This window comes from Rhipicephalus sanguineus, chromosome 9 (assembly GCF_013339695.2).
Source record: "Rhipicephalus sanguineus isolate Rsan-2018 chromosome 9, BIME_Rsan_1.4, whole genome shotgun sequence".
Classification (NCBI taxonomy): domain Eukaryota; kingdom Metazoa; phylum Arthropoda; class Arachnida; order Ixodida; family Ixodidae; genus Rhipicephalus; species Rhipicephalus sanguineus.
The window spans coordinates 120,371,898-120,390,425 of record NC_051184.2 but is presented as its reverse complement, the minus strand read 5'-3'; the positions used below and the strand labels follow the sequence as shown (position 1 = coordinate 120,390,425).

The 18,528-nt window shown below is 47.1% G+C and overlaps 1 protein-coding gene across 1 annotated transcript in view; it reads left to right on the top strand.

Annotated features, from left to right (window-relative positions):
* Positions 1–18,528, top strand: part of LOC119406085 (zinc finger protein 629-like) — a 59,123-nt gene that overhangs the window by 16,630 nt on the left and 23,965 nt on the right. Inside the window, exons 7-9 of the mRNA XM_049419517.1 lie at positions 9,913–9,924; positions 14,020–14,073; positions 14,363–14,456. Of these exons, the coding sequence (XP_049275474.1) occupies positions 9,913–9,924; positions 14,020–14,073; positions 14,363–14,456 (160 nt within the window). The remainder of the gene's footprint in view (positions 1–9,912; positions 9,925–14,019; positions 14,074–14,362; positions 14,457–18,528) is intronic.

Genomic DNA, 18,528 nt, shown 5'->3' with positions numbered 1-18,528 from the left:
TCATGGCACCTTTGACAGACCTGCTTCAGGGAGACTCCAATCTATCTGAGTGGTCCCCGGCTTGCGATCATGCGTTTGCGACGCTGCGTCAGCTCCTCACAACACCACCCATACGGCGCCATTTCGATCCAAATGCTCCTACAGAAATCCACACGGATGCTAGCGGTGTCGGTCTTGTAGCAGTCCTCGCCCAACGAAAGCCCGGCTACCAAGACTATGTTGTTGCGTACACGAGTCGCACACTCACAAGAGCGGAAGCAAACTATTCCGTAACTGAGAAAGAATGCCTAGCGATCATCTGGGCCATTACAAAATTTCGGCCTTACCTCTACGGTCGACCCTTCGATGTCGTTACCGATCACCACGCACTTTGCTGGTTGTCTTCCCTCAAAGATCCCTCCGGCCGCTTGGCACGATGGGCTCTCCGGCTCCAAGAGTACGACATCCGGGTTCTATACCGCTCAGGCCAGAAGCATGCCGATGCAGATGCTCTTTCGCGTTCACCTGTTCCCACTGACATTGCGAGTGTCTCCATTCTAGACAACTTATTTTCACCATTAGGATCCGTCAACATGGCTTTGGAGCAACGCAAAGATTCGTGGATCGCGTCTTTGATGGATTACCTCTCTGGTGCACTCCCCCGCCCGCCATCTCGAGCGCTACGCCGACAAGCCTCTCACTTCGCCGTCCGTGATGGCATCCTTTATCGCCGCAACTACCACTCTGACGGCCGCAGATGGCTACTTGTCATACCTAGGCAACTCCGCGCTAGCATATGTGCTGCTTTCCATGCCGATCCACAGTGTGCACACGCTGGTCTGTTTAAAACCTACGTCAGACTACGTCTTCGGTTTTATTGGCGTGGCATGTACACATTTGTGCAAAAGTACATTCGATCTTGCACAGAATTCCAACGCCGCAAGCCCGATCATTGCCACTCTTCTGGACCAATGCAGCCGTTGCCGTGCCCAATGCGACCATTTGACCGGGTTGGAATCGACCTTTACGGTCATCTGCCATATACATCTGCCGGAAATCGCTGGGTTATTGTGGCGATAGACCACCTCACGAGATATGCAGAAACGGCCGCTCTGCCAGCCGCGACGGCACGTGACGTTGCGTCTTTCCTGCTTCAACGCTTTGTTCTACGTCATGGTGCTCCTCGTGAACTCCTGAGCGATCGAGGCCGCGTCTTTCTCGCGGATGTAATTCAAGAACTTCTCGCTGAATGCCATGCGATTCACCGCTGTACTACCGCATATCACCCGCAAACAAACTGCTTGACCGAACGCTTCAACCGAACTCTTGGCGACATGCTTTCTATGTATGTCGCCTCTAACCACACAAACTGGGACCTTATTCTTCCCTACGTAACATACGCCTACAATACGGCACCCCAGGCGACGACAGGCTTTTCTCCCTTCTTTTTACTCTATGGCCGAGAACCATCGTCTCCGATCGACACCATTCTTCCCTACCGGCCCGACTCATCTGAGGGCACACCACTTTCCGAAGCTGCTCGCTATGCAGAAGAATGTCGGCAACTAGCTCGCTCCCTTACAACTGAAGAACAGGGGCTACAGAAATCTCGACATGACGACGAACGGGCCCCAACCAGTTTTCGCCCAACTCTCTTGTTTGGCTGTGGGTGCCTCCCACCTCTGCGCCAGGTATCTCCTCGAAGTTTGTCAGCAGGTACCATGGACCCTACCGCGTCCTACAGCAAACTTCTCCCGTCAACTACCTCATCGAACCCCTCACGCCCACTGCGGACCTGCGTCGCCGAGGCCGCGAAACTGTTCACGTGGATCGCCTCAAACCCTACCACGAACCCGTTGTTCTTACGACACCTTAGTACACCCAACTGGCTCCGTCTTCAGCGAGGGGGAAAGATGTGATGAAGAAGAAGTGCACCCTGAAGAGCTAGACAGTCGGATCGTCAGCGCTAAGCAGAAAGTGCTCGTGCTGAACGTTGTTGCTGTTCGCGCTGGCTAGGCCTACTGTCTGATATTACAGTTTCTCTTGTCAAGGCCGTGTCTCACCTCTTTATTATATTATGAATAAATAAGAAAGGCGAGTTGTGTGTAAGTGACCAGTCTATAGTTTTGCGCACGTCTGAATTGGAATTTTTTTCCTGCTTTGCTGGTTAAGAAGTGGCTTTCCAATGGCCTCGTGCTCGCTGCCTAAGGATTACGTGAGGCAGTCCTGTTTCCGAATGTGTGGTGCGGCTTATATATTGTGTGCTGTTTTCTCTGAATAAAATCAGTTGCGAGTGACGCTCTTTTTTTGTGCCTCTTCTCTCTGGTTTTTGTGCATAGGTGTCTAGGTTTCTTGTCAAAGTTATGTACCAACTAGCCCAGCAACAAAATCTTTTAGGTTGGAGCTTCATGCGGCGATGCAAAGATGCATGTAGCGTGCAAGGACGCGCATGCGCCGTGTAACGGGTCGACACCGAGCTTTAGTTTTGGCACTGGGTGAACCACTACAGCGATGCTAGTTTGATGCCTGTCCACGTCTTTGATACCGTGCTGTCTACCAACTGCACACGTAGACTGACAGACATGACCGATGAAGAACTGCTACAATGTTCCACGCTTGGTAGCGGCAGCTACCAAGTACTTAGAGCAAGCAAACCAGGCGTAGCTACTTCGATACAAGAAGCATCGCTTAATTTGTGGCACGAATGATTTGACGATGCTGCAGGCTTAACGCTCGCAAAATGTAAACATTTCAGGTTCTTCTTAAAGAACACTGGATGGTCGAAATTTCCGGAGCACTCCAGTACGGCGTCCCTCGTAATCATATCATGGGTTTGGAATGTTAAACCCCGACAGGTATTGTTGTACCATCGAAATGGCGAGCGGCAGCTATGCTTATCCGCTGACAAGAGAGAAGGAATAAACTGCATTATTCTGGACTACCAAGATGAGGGGTGCTGGATATAGACGTGTACCTAGGGTAATCGCTGCCACGTTATTTTTTTTTTCTGGCTGAAGTTGAGACAAAGCAAAAGAAAAGGGTCCCTCGTCGAGTGTTTGTGCTAAGAACCGTCATGAATGATGTGTTCCAACTATAGACTATTTTACGGAAGGGTTTCCGTACCGCCATGCTGGGATGTTAAGCTTTACCGCGTTTTATCTTGAACTACTAAGCAAACAGTTTTACGGTGGGCGTATGCACATGACATTGCATTGATGAGTAACGCGGGAGACGAATTACAGCTCATGATTACTGAACTGGATACGGAAAGTAGAAGAGTAGGTCTGAAAATTAATATGCATAAAACTAAAGTAATGAGGAACAATCTTGGCAGAGAACAGCGCTTTGCGATAGGTGGAGAGACACTGGAGGTTGTAAAGGAGTACGTCCACTTAGGACAGGTAGTAACCGCGGAGCCGAACCGTGAGATTGAAATAACTAGAAGAACAAGGATGGGATGGGGCTCATTCGGCAGGCATTCTCAAATCATGAATGGTAATCTACCACTATCCCTCAAGAGAAAGGTATATAACAGCTGCATCTTACCGGTACTTACCTACGGAGCAGAAACCTGGAGACTTACAAAGAGGGTTCAACTTATATTGAGGACGACGCAGCGAGCGATGGAAAGGAAAATGATAGGTGTAACCTTAAGAGACAGGGAGAGAGCAGAGTGGGTCAGGGAACAAACGGGGGTTAAGGACATCATAGTCGAAATCAAGAAGAAGAAATGGATATGGGCCGGGCACGTAGCACGTCGGCAGGATAACCGGTGGTCATTAAGGGTAACTGACTGGATTCCAAGAGATGGTAAACGCGTGAGGGGGAGACAGAAAATTAGGTGGGTAGATGAGATTAAGAAGTTTGTAGGTATAACGTGGCAGCAGAAAGCACAGGACCGGGTTGATTGGCGGAACATGGGAGAGGCCTTTGCCCTGCAGTGGGCGTAGACAGGCTGATGATGATGATGATGATGATGATGATACACATGAAAACTGTTGGGTTGGTGCATTCGGCGTTTCCTGACTTTATCGGTTCGCGTCAGATATATAAAAATAAGAAAACATTCGTCTAACAGCCCATGACGGCGCCCATATTCCTTACGTAACATAGTCTATAGCCCAAATCGCAAAACGTTTTAGAGCTAATATCTGCAAACATTGAATGTAATGTGCACAGCGTTTTTCGAGTATATAAAATTGCGCCTCAAACAAGGTGTTTAAACGTCGTCGCACACAATGGCGACAAGATTGTCGTGCTTCGTGTGCTGATTATGTACGTAGCTCGCAAAAACAATCACTGCATGAGAAGGCGCTAGTCTTGACGATTAGAGCAAAAGAATAGCGGTGAAACACTTGCGCTCCCTACCGTTTCCTTTTCTTCTAGATAAACCACGGTTCGGCTAGGATTCCGTGTGCTTAGTTATTTCCCTTCCTGCTTTAGCAAAGAGCACGCGCATGCGTTGGGGCTCGCCATCACGCTGTTGGTGTCAGGGACGGCAGTACTGCTCAGTCGCAGCGGCAGACATGGTTGAAGAAAGAAACTACGGAAGTATGCCTCCTACATGTTCCAGTATTGACGAAGCACCGAGCACAAGCGGTGCATTTTGCCAGGATGCTCCTTCCGCTCCGTTGGACCTCATTGGCGAGTTTTCTGCGTTAAAACAGCCACGTATCAAAATTACCTGCCATTATTACTATGATGCGACTTATGCTTGTTCGGAGGCAAAGCTTATATATTGCTGTTCGCATTACTTCTGTACATTCATGTATGAATTAACTCACACCCCTGTAATAATCTCTTTGAGGGATTGGCAGTATTTGAAAATAAATAAAATAAAATAAATAAAATATATGAGAAGCCAATTGCTGAATCTCCATTGAACATTTTTCTTCACTGGCCGTTGTAGTCTAGCGGCTAAGCTGTATTCTGCTAACCTCGAGGACGTGGGCTCGATTCCCACCAAATGCATTTTGTTTGAGGGTGAGTGCAGAAAGCCGCGTACACTTAGATGCACTTATCACTAAGGAAACCCAGGTGATGAAATTTAACCCACAGTGATTCATTACGGCGTTCCTCGAAATTATATCGTGCTTTCGGCGCTTAACACCACAAAATTATTTAACACTCTTCGGCTTCCTTGCATGACTGGGTAAAAGCGGCGCGAACAACCTTTGTGAAGAGCTGCAGCTGAATTTCATGAACTTTACATGCTTAGTAATGCAATCAGCGAAAAGGTTAGCTTGAAAGTTGTAAAAAAACGCCAGGCCTGCGCGGAAAGCGCAGCACAGTCACAGCGAAAGCTGGAAGAGCGGCATTTCTAGATCCCATTGTAAACACTCTCTGGGCTACTAATACAAGTACACTAGCAACTTACCCACTACGCCATAAGTCACAATATTTGTGAAATTGGGAAGCACCTACAACGCCATTATTCGTTATTCTGCGGAGAAGCGAGGTACCATCTGTGAGGCATTGTGTGCACTTTGTTATTGCCGTGGTTGATGACGATGAAGAATTATGGCTGAGCCCTTTGTAATGGGTTTGAAGCTTTAAACGACCCACTAGTTACGTAATTCATATTGTGGGACGCCCGGTCGTTATTTAACTGTCCCACCGCGCTTTATAACATACGTTAACCGGAGAAACGGAGAGCGAGAGAGAGAAGGAATTAACTTTATTGAGAGCCTGAGGAAATGGATCATGGGAGTCTTATGGGCTTCCTTGGCAACCAATAGAAGTGCACTTGCCAGGAACCCGCTACGCTATAAATCATGATTTTTGTGAAGTAGGGAAGCTGCCCATATGCAATTTTTTGTCATTCTGTGGAGAACCGTGTGACGGACAACTCCTGTAAGGCATTATGTGCACTTTGTTGATGCTGTGGGTGATGACGATGAAGAATTATTGTAGAGGCATTTGTAATGGGTTGGAAGCACTCAACAACCCACTCGTTGCGCAATTTGCATTATGTGACGCCCGGTTACAGAATTCGCGTTTGCGTGACGCCTGGTTGTTATTTTACTCTTCTACCACACTACAATACATATGTTAATGTGGTTCCTTCCCGACAAGAGGCCTGTAGAGGGTCTTTTTGCAACGCAGTTTCAAGCACCGGTATGGCGCCGAGGTAGAAAACTGGGCTCCCACGCAGAGGGCCCAGGTGCGAACCTCGTTCCAACTTAAAATTTTTTTATTTCCTTTTTTTTCTTATTTCGAGCGATAGTGGTTACGGCCACCGGCGGCGGCGGCGGCGGCGGACAACTACGGCGCGAAAAACGGCCGTTGAAATGATCTCATAACAGCTTTCGCTGTAAAATTAAGTGAACGTTGTCATGGCACTGAACGAACTTTTGCTGGGTGGTGGCACTCGCTGAAGTAGCTTAGTGCGTAAGGTGTCGCGCTGCTAAGCTCGAGGGCATGGGTTCGAATGCCGGCCGCGGCGGCCGCATTTTCACGGGTGCGAAATCAAAAAAAAAAGAGAAAGAAACACCAGTGCGCTTAGGCTTAGGTGCACGATGGAGAATCACCTCTGGTAGAAATCAATCCCGAGTCCCCAACTAAGGCGCGGCTCATAATCATATCGTATTTCGGTGCACGATTCCCGAGCAATCATTATCATTCTGAGTAGAGAAGTTTCTCTAATGTCTTTTCAACTACAGGAATGCTGTCGGTATTGCAGCAAATGAACAAACAAGCACTAGGTTGGTTTCTCAAAGTAAATATACATACACCAATATATCGAAAAGGTTGTTTTAGCGAAGCTTAAGTCGTACTAACCTGAGCCATTTGTGCAGCTACATGATCCTAAGCAAAAGACCGAGACGTGTTAAGGACAACGCAATTATCGTACCAGCATGACGTTCCTCGAACTGGCCGCGGCGGCCGCCTTTGCATCTCGGCACCATGCTAGAGGCATGTGGCTTAGATTTCCGTGAACGTTAAGAACCCCATGTTCTTGTTGTTGTGTATACATTATTCAGGTCCCGAGAAGACAGAGGGGAAACCTAAGTGGTCGAAATTTCCGGATTCTTCCACTACAGCGTCCACGATAATCATATCGCGTTTTTTTTTTTTACGAACAACCCCAACAATTAATATTATTAGTTTTTCGGACTGGCAGATAGGCCTCGCATGTCACCGTCTTTTCGAGGCAGTTGATTCTTGGGCTCTCCCGACCCCAGGTACCTGATAAGAAAAAAAAACGAAGTCACAAAATTCTGATGCTATGTTTCCAGGTTAGAATGAAAAATAAAATAAAAACAAAACAAAAACAATGATTAAGAGTCGTTAGTTGCTTTTTCGAGTAGCTATGAGGTTATGTCACTCGCAGAGTTTCCATCCAGACGTCCTACTTTAATCGGTAAACTAGACAATAAGGGAAAGGCTTTGCTGCCGAAATTACACGTGTCAAGTGAGGACGGTCCAGCAAAAGCGCGAGTTATTGGAAAAAAAAACTAAGTAAACAAGAGGCATTTCACTCTACAAGGGCAGATTAGCAGAGAAGCTGCTGAGCATACACAAAGGTGACGCATATAACACACCCTGCAACTTAATTCGAAACATCGCTTTAGACAGTCCTACTTGAAATTAGCGTACGCTCCTTTAAAATTTTCCATCTGAGCAGCATGCCTATTTTGGCCCCGACATGCCGGTCTTGTTAGGCACCACGCATGCGCTAGGCGTTTCGTGCACCACCTTGAGCGACCATTCGAACAGCATGCGTCTTTTTACCGCATCCTCCGTTTCGAAAATGCGTCGTTTTCTTGGGCTTCCCACATGCGTTTCGTGCACAGTCGTGACCAATATTTTCCGCCCATGTGTTCCTTTTATTTTTAGTGGACCAGTGGTCAGTAATGGGGTTTGCCCAATATCTGTGGCACATAAGTTTTCAATAGAAGTTATGCCTCGGAAGGGATGCCAAGAATCCGCCATCTTACCAGCGGCAAGGTAAAACGGCGTGTACCGGAGCAAAAAACGCGGTTTCCTCACACGCCTATTCAGGTACTTTTTTGGGAACAGACAGTGCTCGACGTGTGCTTTTGCGTTGTAAGTGTGCTTAAGAAGCCTCAAATTGTCGGCAAGTTTCCTTAGAGGTCATGTCATCAATACTCATCCCGATGGAATACATTCGTCGGAAACAACGATCCCGTATTTTATAATTAGACTGGCGTTTATATAACATGGCAAAACATTTAATAAGGAGCACCACCCGAAGTGATCACGTTTATAAGACGAAGTAGAGGAAAACAGTGGCTTCACCTTTGCGGTCAATGTGTTGCTAAAGCTTCTACTCCAGATTCTTTTTTTTAATCATCTTGGGTTTTTGCCCGCGGACAAAACGGATGTGCCTTAGCCATATATAGCTTTGCTGTAAAACGTCTAAATGTTTTTAATTGTCCTCTCGCAGTCAGCCTGGACAAAGCGCCGAGGCAAGGAAATCCGGCAAGGAAACCCGGCCAATGATAAACCCCGGGTGTACTCCTTCTACATGGAAGAATTCACCTGTGCGACCGACCTCAATGACCATAACGATATCAACGAGATTGATCAAAGACATTGGTGCCCTGAATGCAGCAAGTTGTTGAAGCACCCTTGCCTTTTCAAAAGGCATTACATGTGTCACACGGGCGAGAAGCGCTATGCGTGTGGTGTTGGCGGACGCATCCCGTGAGCACGATCTCAACAGTCACAAGTTAACGCATACGGACACAAAGCAGATTCGTTGCCAGCAATGCGGGGCTAAATAGATGTATAGACGAAGCCTGTAGAAGCACGTTAGGAAAAAAACTCAGTACGTGGCACCACTGCAGGAAAATAGTCTCCCGACAAAGGAAACTGACAATATCTCGCCGCACTTCTGAGCTTGCCTGAATGCTTCGACCTAACTACTGAGATCCTGAGAAACACATATCGGCTAATCCTACTGCTTAAGACTACAGCTGAAGTACGGCTGGAAAAAAGATATTTACCTCGGTTTTCCCAAGAAATAAACTGACGCTGTGTGTTTTGTCTCCTTGCAATTTAAACTTCGTCTTCCATCGTAAGCACCGTTTATTGTGAGCATTATATGCATTTCAAAGGAACCATGTTATCCTGACGAGACTATTTTTATAGTTAACACGGAAGGTGAATTCTAGGACAGCTCTTTACATTTTGGTGACTGCTGCCAAGATATCAGAACAGGAATTGTAGCTTACTGGCTATGACATTGTACTGCTGAGATCGAGGTGGCGGGTTCGATCCCAACAGCGCTGTCTCTATTTCAATTGGTTGAAAAGTCCCGTATGCAAGTATACATATATATACACCAGTAATAAATTGAGAGCATTAGTGAGAAGTCCGCTATACATCGTGTCTAATAGAAAGGTTGTTCCTGCTCATCAAATTTGAACTTAATGAAATCTTCGAACCTCCTTGCCGTTTCTTTCGTTTGTCTCCTGTTTTGAGATTAAAGTCATTCAGTTTAGTTAGCCGAATATTGCGACGAAAATTAATTATGCTTCCATAGGCACGACAATAATATAATTTCAGTTGAGTATCGAGCTCAAATTGATAAAGGTGCTACCTCGTTCAATTTGGGTATCACGTGTTGCGCCTTATTTTATTCAGCACGTGAGCGCCATCTATGCGTCATTCTATAACGAGACAAAATGGAATAAAGGCGTGACCACGCATGTATTGATTTCGCTAGTGATGGGTTCCAGGAAAAAAGTACCTTTGATAAAAATCGGAACTCTATCTCGGAAATTTTGCATCCAAATTCAAGATATCGCTATTTATTTGGTATTAACAACAGCAAAATTATTGAAAAAAATAGGAAGCACGCTCACTCTGTGTCACTTGAAGGCGAAATCCTGCTGCAAAGTTGGTAGTGCATCCATTCGGACAATCAGGGACCATTCTTTTCGCAATTTATAATGAGCCGCATAGTGAGAGACGCGCATTAAGTAATCTTGACGTTCTGATAAGCATCCTGAAAACAGCGCAAATAATACACGAACAAGAGAAGATCGGACGAACCACAGCGCTTATTTGCACCTAAATGTTATTTGCGAAAACTCAACCAGCTCCGCTTTGTGGACACCGATGAAACAGCGAAGCTAGAGGCCTTCCCTTTGTCAGGCTATCGCGTTTCTATGTTTTGGAAGTCTTTCAGATATGTTGTGTCACTGCTCTTTATTAAACAGTCTTTGTGAAGCTTTAGGATGGTAGTATAGTTTTATTGCATCTTGACCATACCACTCTTATACGCAGGTTTGCAAAGAAGCCTTCGATCAAGATCCACGTCAATAGCAACGTCATCAGGAATGTTTCTGGGATGGCAATCTACAGTTATCTGAATGTCAGTGCGCACATTCGCCACATATCCTCTAATGCCACACTCGCCATTGCCGTGTGTTAGCCCATTCTCGTGTCAGTTTTCGCTGACCCTCACGTCCGGCGGCTTCTTTCATCGGAAGAATGAGGAAGCTTGACCATTCTCAAAGCGCGAATGTCGCAGAAACGAGACAACTGCGTTCTATGCGAACGGAAGAGAGGCTCTTCTTTTTTGTCATTCTGGTCATTACTACCTCGTGCGCCGAAGTGTCCGCGTTCATCTTCTTCCTCTTGTTGTCTCCTATGAGTTTCAACAGTTTCCGGCTCGCAACAAGTTTTCTTCATTTTTAGTGGACCAGCGGTGAGCAGTCGGATTTACCCAATTTCTCTGGCATATAACCGAAAATGAGGCATCTGTGTTACGCCAACATCCGACGCGAATTATTCGGCCCAGAACATATTCGCTGTTAATGCAAGCCCACTTACATGCTGACAACATGCGACCCATGTGGCCCTTTCAGACCTATCGTCTCTTGTACCTGCCGCGATTTGCGCATATTTCAAGATGTTTAAGAACTTGCATCAACTAGTCCAGCTGTGAATACTTGTACTTTCTGTTCTCAGTCGGTATGAAGTGAAATGTTCAATTTTAGAGTTCGGAGAAGAATATGTAGACAGCGTTCGAGACTTGGAACATAGTCATCTTGCAACTACTCCACCAGCTAGATGGCGAAAGTAGCGACTGTTCCCAGAAGAATATTCAGTCGAATTATCTCTATTCATTGGTGCTCGTGATAAGCAGCGTGGCCCCACTGTGGAATTGGAAAGAACAGACGGAAAGATGATTAGGCGTGATACAGGAGCACGTGGACAGCCTAGGCTGTTAATCATTGTGATAAAAACAGAGAGCATTAAGACGCGATTTTCCAATACACGGAAAGCGTGAGAATGCGCATGCGCTGTGTGAAGTCTCGACAACATGCGTTAGCTTTGGCAAAGGATGCACCGCTGCACTTAGCGCTGGGCACTCGTAGGTGTCTGCCCGCGCCTTTCCCACCGGGCTCAGTGTCTGCAAAGTGCCCACGTAACCAACAGACATGGCCGATGAAGGACAAACGCCACGATATTCCACTGCGTCTAGCGGCAGCAACCAAGCAGCTCAGGAAACAAACGAGGCGAGCTCGACTCCGGACAATGACAGGTGAGCTTCTTGTCGAACATTTCTATTGATTAACGTAGGCCGAATGCGCGCTACGACGTGCAAAAGGCTGAACTTTTGGCCTTTTGTTTCATCGCTTTCGGAGACATTGACAGCGCACACTTTTGGCCTTACGAGGCCTAAAACAAGTAACGCTGGCTGGCTGCAGGTGTACCTACCGGATATAGTGTCATCGTGTTGGGAAAAGAAGGCATGGCGGTAAGCGGATGTCGGACTGTACACGTAGGCACCCTACAGAAAGCCTGCACACTCAGTCCATTGAAAGACATGTGGTCTTTCAATGGGCTGACTGGGCAGGCTTTCTGTAGGGTGCCTACAATTACAGTCCGACATCCGCTTACCGCCATTCCTTCTTTTCCCAACACGATAACACTATAACCGGTAGGTACACCTGCAGCCAGCCGGCGTTACGTATTTTAGGCCTCGTAAGGCCGAACGTGTGCGCTGTCAATGTCTCAGAAAGCGATGAAACAAAAGGCCAAACGTTCAGACATTCGCACGTCGTAGCGCGCATTCGGTGAGCGCGAGAGGACGCCTGTGCTGGCACTTGGATTCTGAACAGTAGGTACCCGCCTGAGTAACAGTGCAGACGTGCAGTATACACAAATACAAACACAAGGACGCTTGACCTTGGACTTCAACAGTAAAACGCGCTAGCGTAATCTGCTCACATGCGCATCGGATTCATCCGTGCCGCAAGGAAAGGAATGTTTGTCCGCGTAACATTGGCCGTTTCAAACCATCCTAGAATGTCCACTGCAAGCGCACTTGCGAAGGCCCACTGCGTCCCAATTCTTCCTTTTGGAAATTCTCAGAGTAACCACAACCCGTACGTAAGGTGCAACGCGCGCCTGCGCAGCTGCGCACTTTGTAATGTGTGGACAGCTTTAAACCGCTCCCTCGTCGCGCAATTCGCATGTTTTGACGCATAGTGCGATCCAATGGGTTTGCCACTCAACAGGCCCGTTGCCAGAATGGTGCTAGCATCCCCCCCCTTTGCAATTCCGATGGCAAATAACTTACGAAAATCGGTGTTTTTATCAAACAGTCAAGGCGTTGAGCATGTGCAGTAAGTATACAGCGCATCGATAATGCGGATTTAGCAAAGAACCGTCGAAAACGAAAACAAGCGGTAGGCACGTCTGCAGTCACTTGCGCTGCACTAAATATTATTCTCTTATGTAGCGCTGTTAGAAAGTAATGTAAGCTTTTTGTTTATTTTCCTACAACGTGTTATTGTATTCTACAGTGAGGACCCTCAAATACGGCCTGGAGTAACACCAGAAGCCCAAAGACCATTGTTCACAACGTCAGATTACAGCAGTGACACAGCACAACCGAGTACAAGCTGCGCAGTGGTTCTGGAGGAGAGTGCGGGGTGAGCGCATATTAAGTGCATCATTGAACGAAGTTGCACGTGAAATCTTTATCACATGCAGATCAATCATCCTTTAGGCTGATCATCTATGTCACTTATGCCGTAGTGATAAAACATCGAGGTGGGATTTTCAGTATCATAAGTCATTTTCATACTATATCATACCGCATTTGTACCACTGACCTGTTGCCAGGCAGAATGACGTAACTTTTGAGTTGAGGACACAGTAAAGGTACCACGTTACATAACAAGAAAGCCATTTCTCCTCACAAATTTTCTTTTGGAGAAACATTCCTTCGAATGTTATCATACAGCTCGGAGTACACTGTATCGGGTTGTATACTGTGAGAGCAAGAGCGAAGCCGAAGCTGCGCGATCGCCGTAGAAGATTACGAGGAGGAGCGCACGGGGTCGGGAAGCACGTGACAGCGTTCGAGGCAGCGCAGCGTGCAACCTGTCACCGTTTCAAAAATCAAAGGAAAAAGTGCTTTGAAGTTTTATTTTTAAAAACCGGAATTCGACAAAGAACTCTAAATATCCTCTCCTTTGGGGCTGCTTTATTGGAATATAGTAGCATGCACGTCTGCGGAGCCTTTGCGAATTCTTGAGGGACACCAAGAGATTACCTTCAGAGTTCGCTGTTTCTCAGTTTATTGCTTCTCATTCCCTAAAAAATTTATTTATTTCTTTATTTCTTTTTGTTCTGTCACGAAAATCACCTTATTCTCTTTGAAAAAAGCTACTTTCCCTTTCCATAACTTTTACTTAATGTCGCAATTTACATTAACCGCCGGCTTCATGGCCAATCCCTCGTTGCGAGTGTGAGCCAAATGCAAGGAACCCACACACAAACAAACAAGCGGCGTGCAAGGACAGACGGCTCTGGGCTGAACGTCCGATCAAGGAAACTAGGCGACGTCCTGAAGGCGCTCTTCCGCTCCTGGTCTCCGGCTGGGTGACTGGCCCAGGGATCAGGCGGGGTTTCGCTGTCCTGGCTGCCATCCCGAGGGGCTGCGAGTTCCGATTTGCTGTGGGCCGATTTCCCTGCTGCCGTTCGGGGTGGCTGCCGCGAGCCCGGTGTGCTGAAAGCTACTGCGGAGCTACAAAGCTATCGCTACCCTACTGCTGCTGCTGCTGCTGCTGCTGCTGCTGCTGCAGAAGGCCGTGACATGGCGTTGTATGACTCACGCTGAAGACGTCAACAAGCCAGGCGGCGCGCCGTCCACAAGCGATCGGCGTCCAACAAGCCGCAAGCTAAACACGTCTAGAGACCTCATTCAGAGACACATTTAGTACAGGACTGCATGGGAGAGACAATTTTCAGTGATACTTGATTATCAGTTGCATTTTTCTCTGTAAATATATTTGTGTGTGTGTGTGCACTCCTGCCTCGATCGCTCCTTGGCTAGCGGTCCTGGGCCCAAACCTAACACTACATCACATATACTTACGTTCACTTTTTGCAGTTCCGACAAGGAATGGAATGACATGCTGAACGATTGGTACGAGCAGACCATTGGCAGCCCTCGAATTGCGCCGTATGTATCAGATGACCTCCTGGCAACTTCAACACATTTGAAGATTCCTTACCAATTGGTATCACGTTTAAAGTATTAAACCGCGTTACATGTGTATTACCTTCGGCTACTTTCCGATACTGGCACATTTGTTGCGCAAATACTTTACATTATCGCCTAATCGCCAGAAATGCAGTGTCTGGGACGAATGCGATGGCGTATCTGATCACACCTCGCGAGAACGTTACAGCATCCCTCCGAGGTTTGTGTGGTAAACAGTCCGACCGCAGTAGCCACACACGTATATCACATTGCCTTACGTTCATATGAGTGAAAATCTGCAACGATTGCTGCTGCTTAGGACACAGTGAGTCAGCATAACGTTTGCTCAGAGTTCAGGCCCCCACAGGTGTTTGAAGATATCAGAAAATTTGAGGCGGTTAACTAATATTCATGGTTGCGTTCGTAAAATACTGTGCAAAAAAAAAACCGCAGCTTGCACTAGGGGCGCAACGCTGGAACCAACAGCGGAGCTAGTGTTCGGCCTAGTCTTTTTTTTTTAGTTTTTGCTAGTGAAGCTAAGCTTTTCCTAGAGATGCTAACTTTTTGCTAGTAGTAGTAACTATGGTTGGCCTTAGCTATCGTTCTCCAGTTTCGGTCAGTACCGCACACTACGAACGTGTCGCGGGGTTTTCGAGGAAACATGGCACCTGACTAGCTGCTACGTGATGTCATTTTAGATGCGAAGCAGCTTTTGCGCTGGGCTTTGTCCGTAGTTCCATTGGAGACCGTCCACTTTCTAAAACCTACCATAGCCATCTGTAACATAATGAACGCGCGCTCGCGCCAAGGAGAAGACTTCTTCGTCTTGTTCTTCGACCGCCTAGATGATGTTACGTGCAGAGCACTTTATAGGTACCCGGGCTGCCGTATGCTGTAAAAGCTTGGCGTAACGCTGACAAAACCACGTTCTGGCACGCGCTCGCACGTTCGGAGCTGGGTAACCACGTTTTCCGAAAAGCCGGAACGTGTCTCATTCTGAACGCCATTCAGGAAGGCTGCCCCCCGCTCGCACAGGCAGAGGCTAATTATTGCAGTAGGTGAGATGAATTCAAATCAGTATAAAACTTCGGTAGATCCAACATACCGTGGGAATCGATGTTATGTGAAGCATGCGCAGGAAGGTGACAGTGTCGCAATTTTTCACATTGAGCGAAACGTTACGGAATGACGCTAGAGAAATGTGCAAATGGTACACGCACACATATTTTGAAGAGTCGCACATGTATTTTATAACCAGTTGTTTACCGTTGCTTAAAGATGCCGACAGCAACATAAGTGTTACCAACACCAAACGCAGTGAGCTGATATGTAGTGCCTATATTCTTCAATAGTGGATAGCGCGAAATCGAATAGGACGATGAAGGAACACATATGCACAGGACAGGCGCTACTCGTGACTAAGCTTTATTCAGAAAAGGTTCCCTAGATATATACACAGCCGAGTGGCACGCGCACTGCACATACGTTAGTCAAAGTTGCAGTTGTCAGAGTTGCGTCACAGTTGTAATGCCTATAGTTACCCATTTTGACGGAGAACTCACGCACGTTTCACGCACCCGTGTGTTTATGTGGAAGGGATTCTCGGCAGTTCTTGAATAAGGTCATCATCCCCGTGATCAGTGAGCATCAGCAGCTAGACAGGACGTGTTATCGGATCAGTTCGGGATCGCGGCTACGAACGATCTAAGTATAGTGAAGTGCGAGGTATAGTGAAGTGCGAGAGCTGGTAAAACCGCGGATAGCTTTACGAAGAAATGATCTATGATGCCTTCTGTGCTGGACGTGGCACCGAGGTCTTGTGATGCCCTGTTCACATCCAAGCCGTCTTTGATGCCGTCTAAGAACCAGACGTTGCTGGGTTTTGGTAAATGAAAGCTGAAGTCACCGGTAATCATGAGGGACATGGTCCTCTCGGCAGAGTTATTGTGGGAAGCATTGACCCCGGTTTTTGTGTAATCCACGTCGTCGACATTTTGGATCACGTGTACGAGTGGATTTTCTTGCGTCGGCCGCTGTGGTGTAGTGGTTACCGTGCTCGGCTGCTGACTCGGAGGTCGCGGGTTCGATCCCAGCCGCGGAGGTCGCAATTCGATGGAGGCATAATGCTAGAGGCCCGTGTACGGTGCGATGCCAGTGCAGGTTAAGGATTACCAGATGGTTCAAATTTCCGGAGCCCTTGACTATGGCGTCTCTCATAATCATATCGTGATTTTGGGACGTAAAACCCCGACGATTATCACTATTTTTCGTTTCCTTCCGTGTCAATGTGTGTGTTCGCGGTTTGACACTGTTATCACCTGTGGCACATACCCGCATAACATGAACTCTGGTATGCGGGTATGTGCCATACGTGACTGAGGGAAAGGGTTTCATGACGTACGCTACAGGTATTTTGCGTTATTCATGTCATCACGAGTGAATCGTGTTCGTCATACACTGATCCTCTGCTGTGCCAATTTTGGTATATTACAAGTTACGGAGGCCACCAGGAGAGTGCCCAGACGTAGGCGGATAGATAGATAGATAGATAGATAGATAGATAGATAGATAGATAGATAGATAGATAGATAGATAGATAGATAGATAGATAGATAGAAACGCCGAAAGTACCTGAGGTTCGCTGAGAAATGCTTCGCATTTAATAAATATTTGCCGTTGGAGTATAAAAATGTTGGAGTGTTTGTTCGCGTGTACAATTCTGTGAACTCAGGTTTGCTGAGAGGGTTGGAGAAAGAGAAACAGCGCTGGTAGTGCGTGCTTCTTTGCCATTCGAGTTGTATATTGAGCTGTACAAGACAATTCAAGATGAATCAAGTTCAACTAGCCCGGCTGTCAATTCAGTATCCTTAGTCCAGAGAACCGTGGACCTCGACGATCTTCCTGGTCCGGTAGAACAAGCTGCGGGGCAAACTTGAAAGCTGGGCTTCCCAATGTCCTCGAGCCCATGCACGGCCTCATTCGTCGTCGATTTGTGGCAAGCCGCCGCGATCGCTTTAAGCTGCCATATATGATAGCCAAGGCGAATCAGGTTGATCGGAGGCTAAAGCGGAAACCTTTTTTAACTCTCCCAGTTCGGCCCAGTCACATAACACCGCGAAACACCGCAAAGAGCCTACGGTGCGGAGTCGTGAGACGTTGCAGAGAATTTTCACAGCAGAAGCGTAGGAATAATTTCTTTATATAATGAAGTGATTACTGTGTTAACCGGAAACTTCGCCACAGTGGTTCGTTTGCCAGTGTGTATTCGACAGTGACCACTGTGGAATGTACGGAGGCTCAACACACCTAGCTTTTCTTAGTTGGGGGGGGGGCAAAGGGGCCTGGTGCCCCCCTTGCCCCCCGGCACATACGCCTGTGAGCACATTTATCGTGCGCATATTTTATATTGTCGCGTAATCCCCACAGATGCAGCGTCTCAGACGAATACAATTGTCAATCTGATCACAGCTTCTAAGAGCAACGTTACAGCCACACTCCGAGTTATATGTGGGAAAGTTAATGACCTTAGTAGTCATACACGCATGTCACATGGCCACACATCTGCAAGATTGAAGATATGTACTGATTGCTACTGTTTAAGACACATTGAGTGAGCATAACGCGTGATCGCATGCAGGGTTGGATTATAGATGCTGGGTTCTCGGTTCAAAAAGGCAATAGAGGGTTGATAAACAATGTTGATAACGCTGGGGCATTTACTTTTGTTTGGTACTTACTACGGCATGGCGATAAGTCATATGCTGAATCTACTTCGCATTCATGGCGTATGCATTTGATTGGTGTATTAGCAACCGCCGGAAGCGGGGGTTACAAGGCAACATGGCAGCACCCATGCAGATGCGACCACCCACTTGAAACCGAACTGGCGCTTGCTACTCGCAGACTCTCCTCACAGCAATAAATAAATCGTGAAATCGGCCATCGCTTTGCGTCCGCTCACGCTTACGACATAGCGTCAGGTATAGTCTGTGTTTAGTTCTGAGATCATCTGTGTTTTTAGCCATCCCTGCTAAGCCTCGTCTCCGAGAATATGAGAATGAATCTTGGAAGCA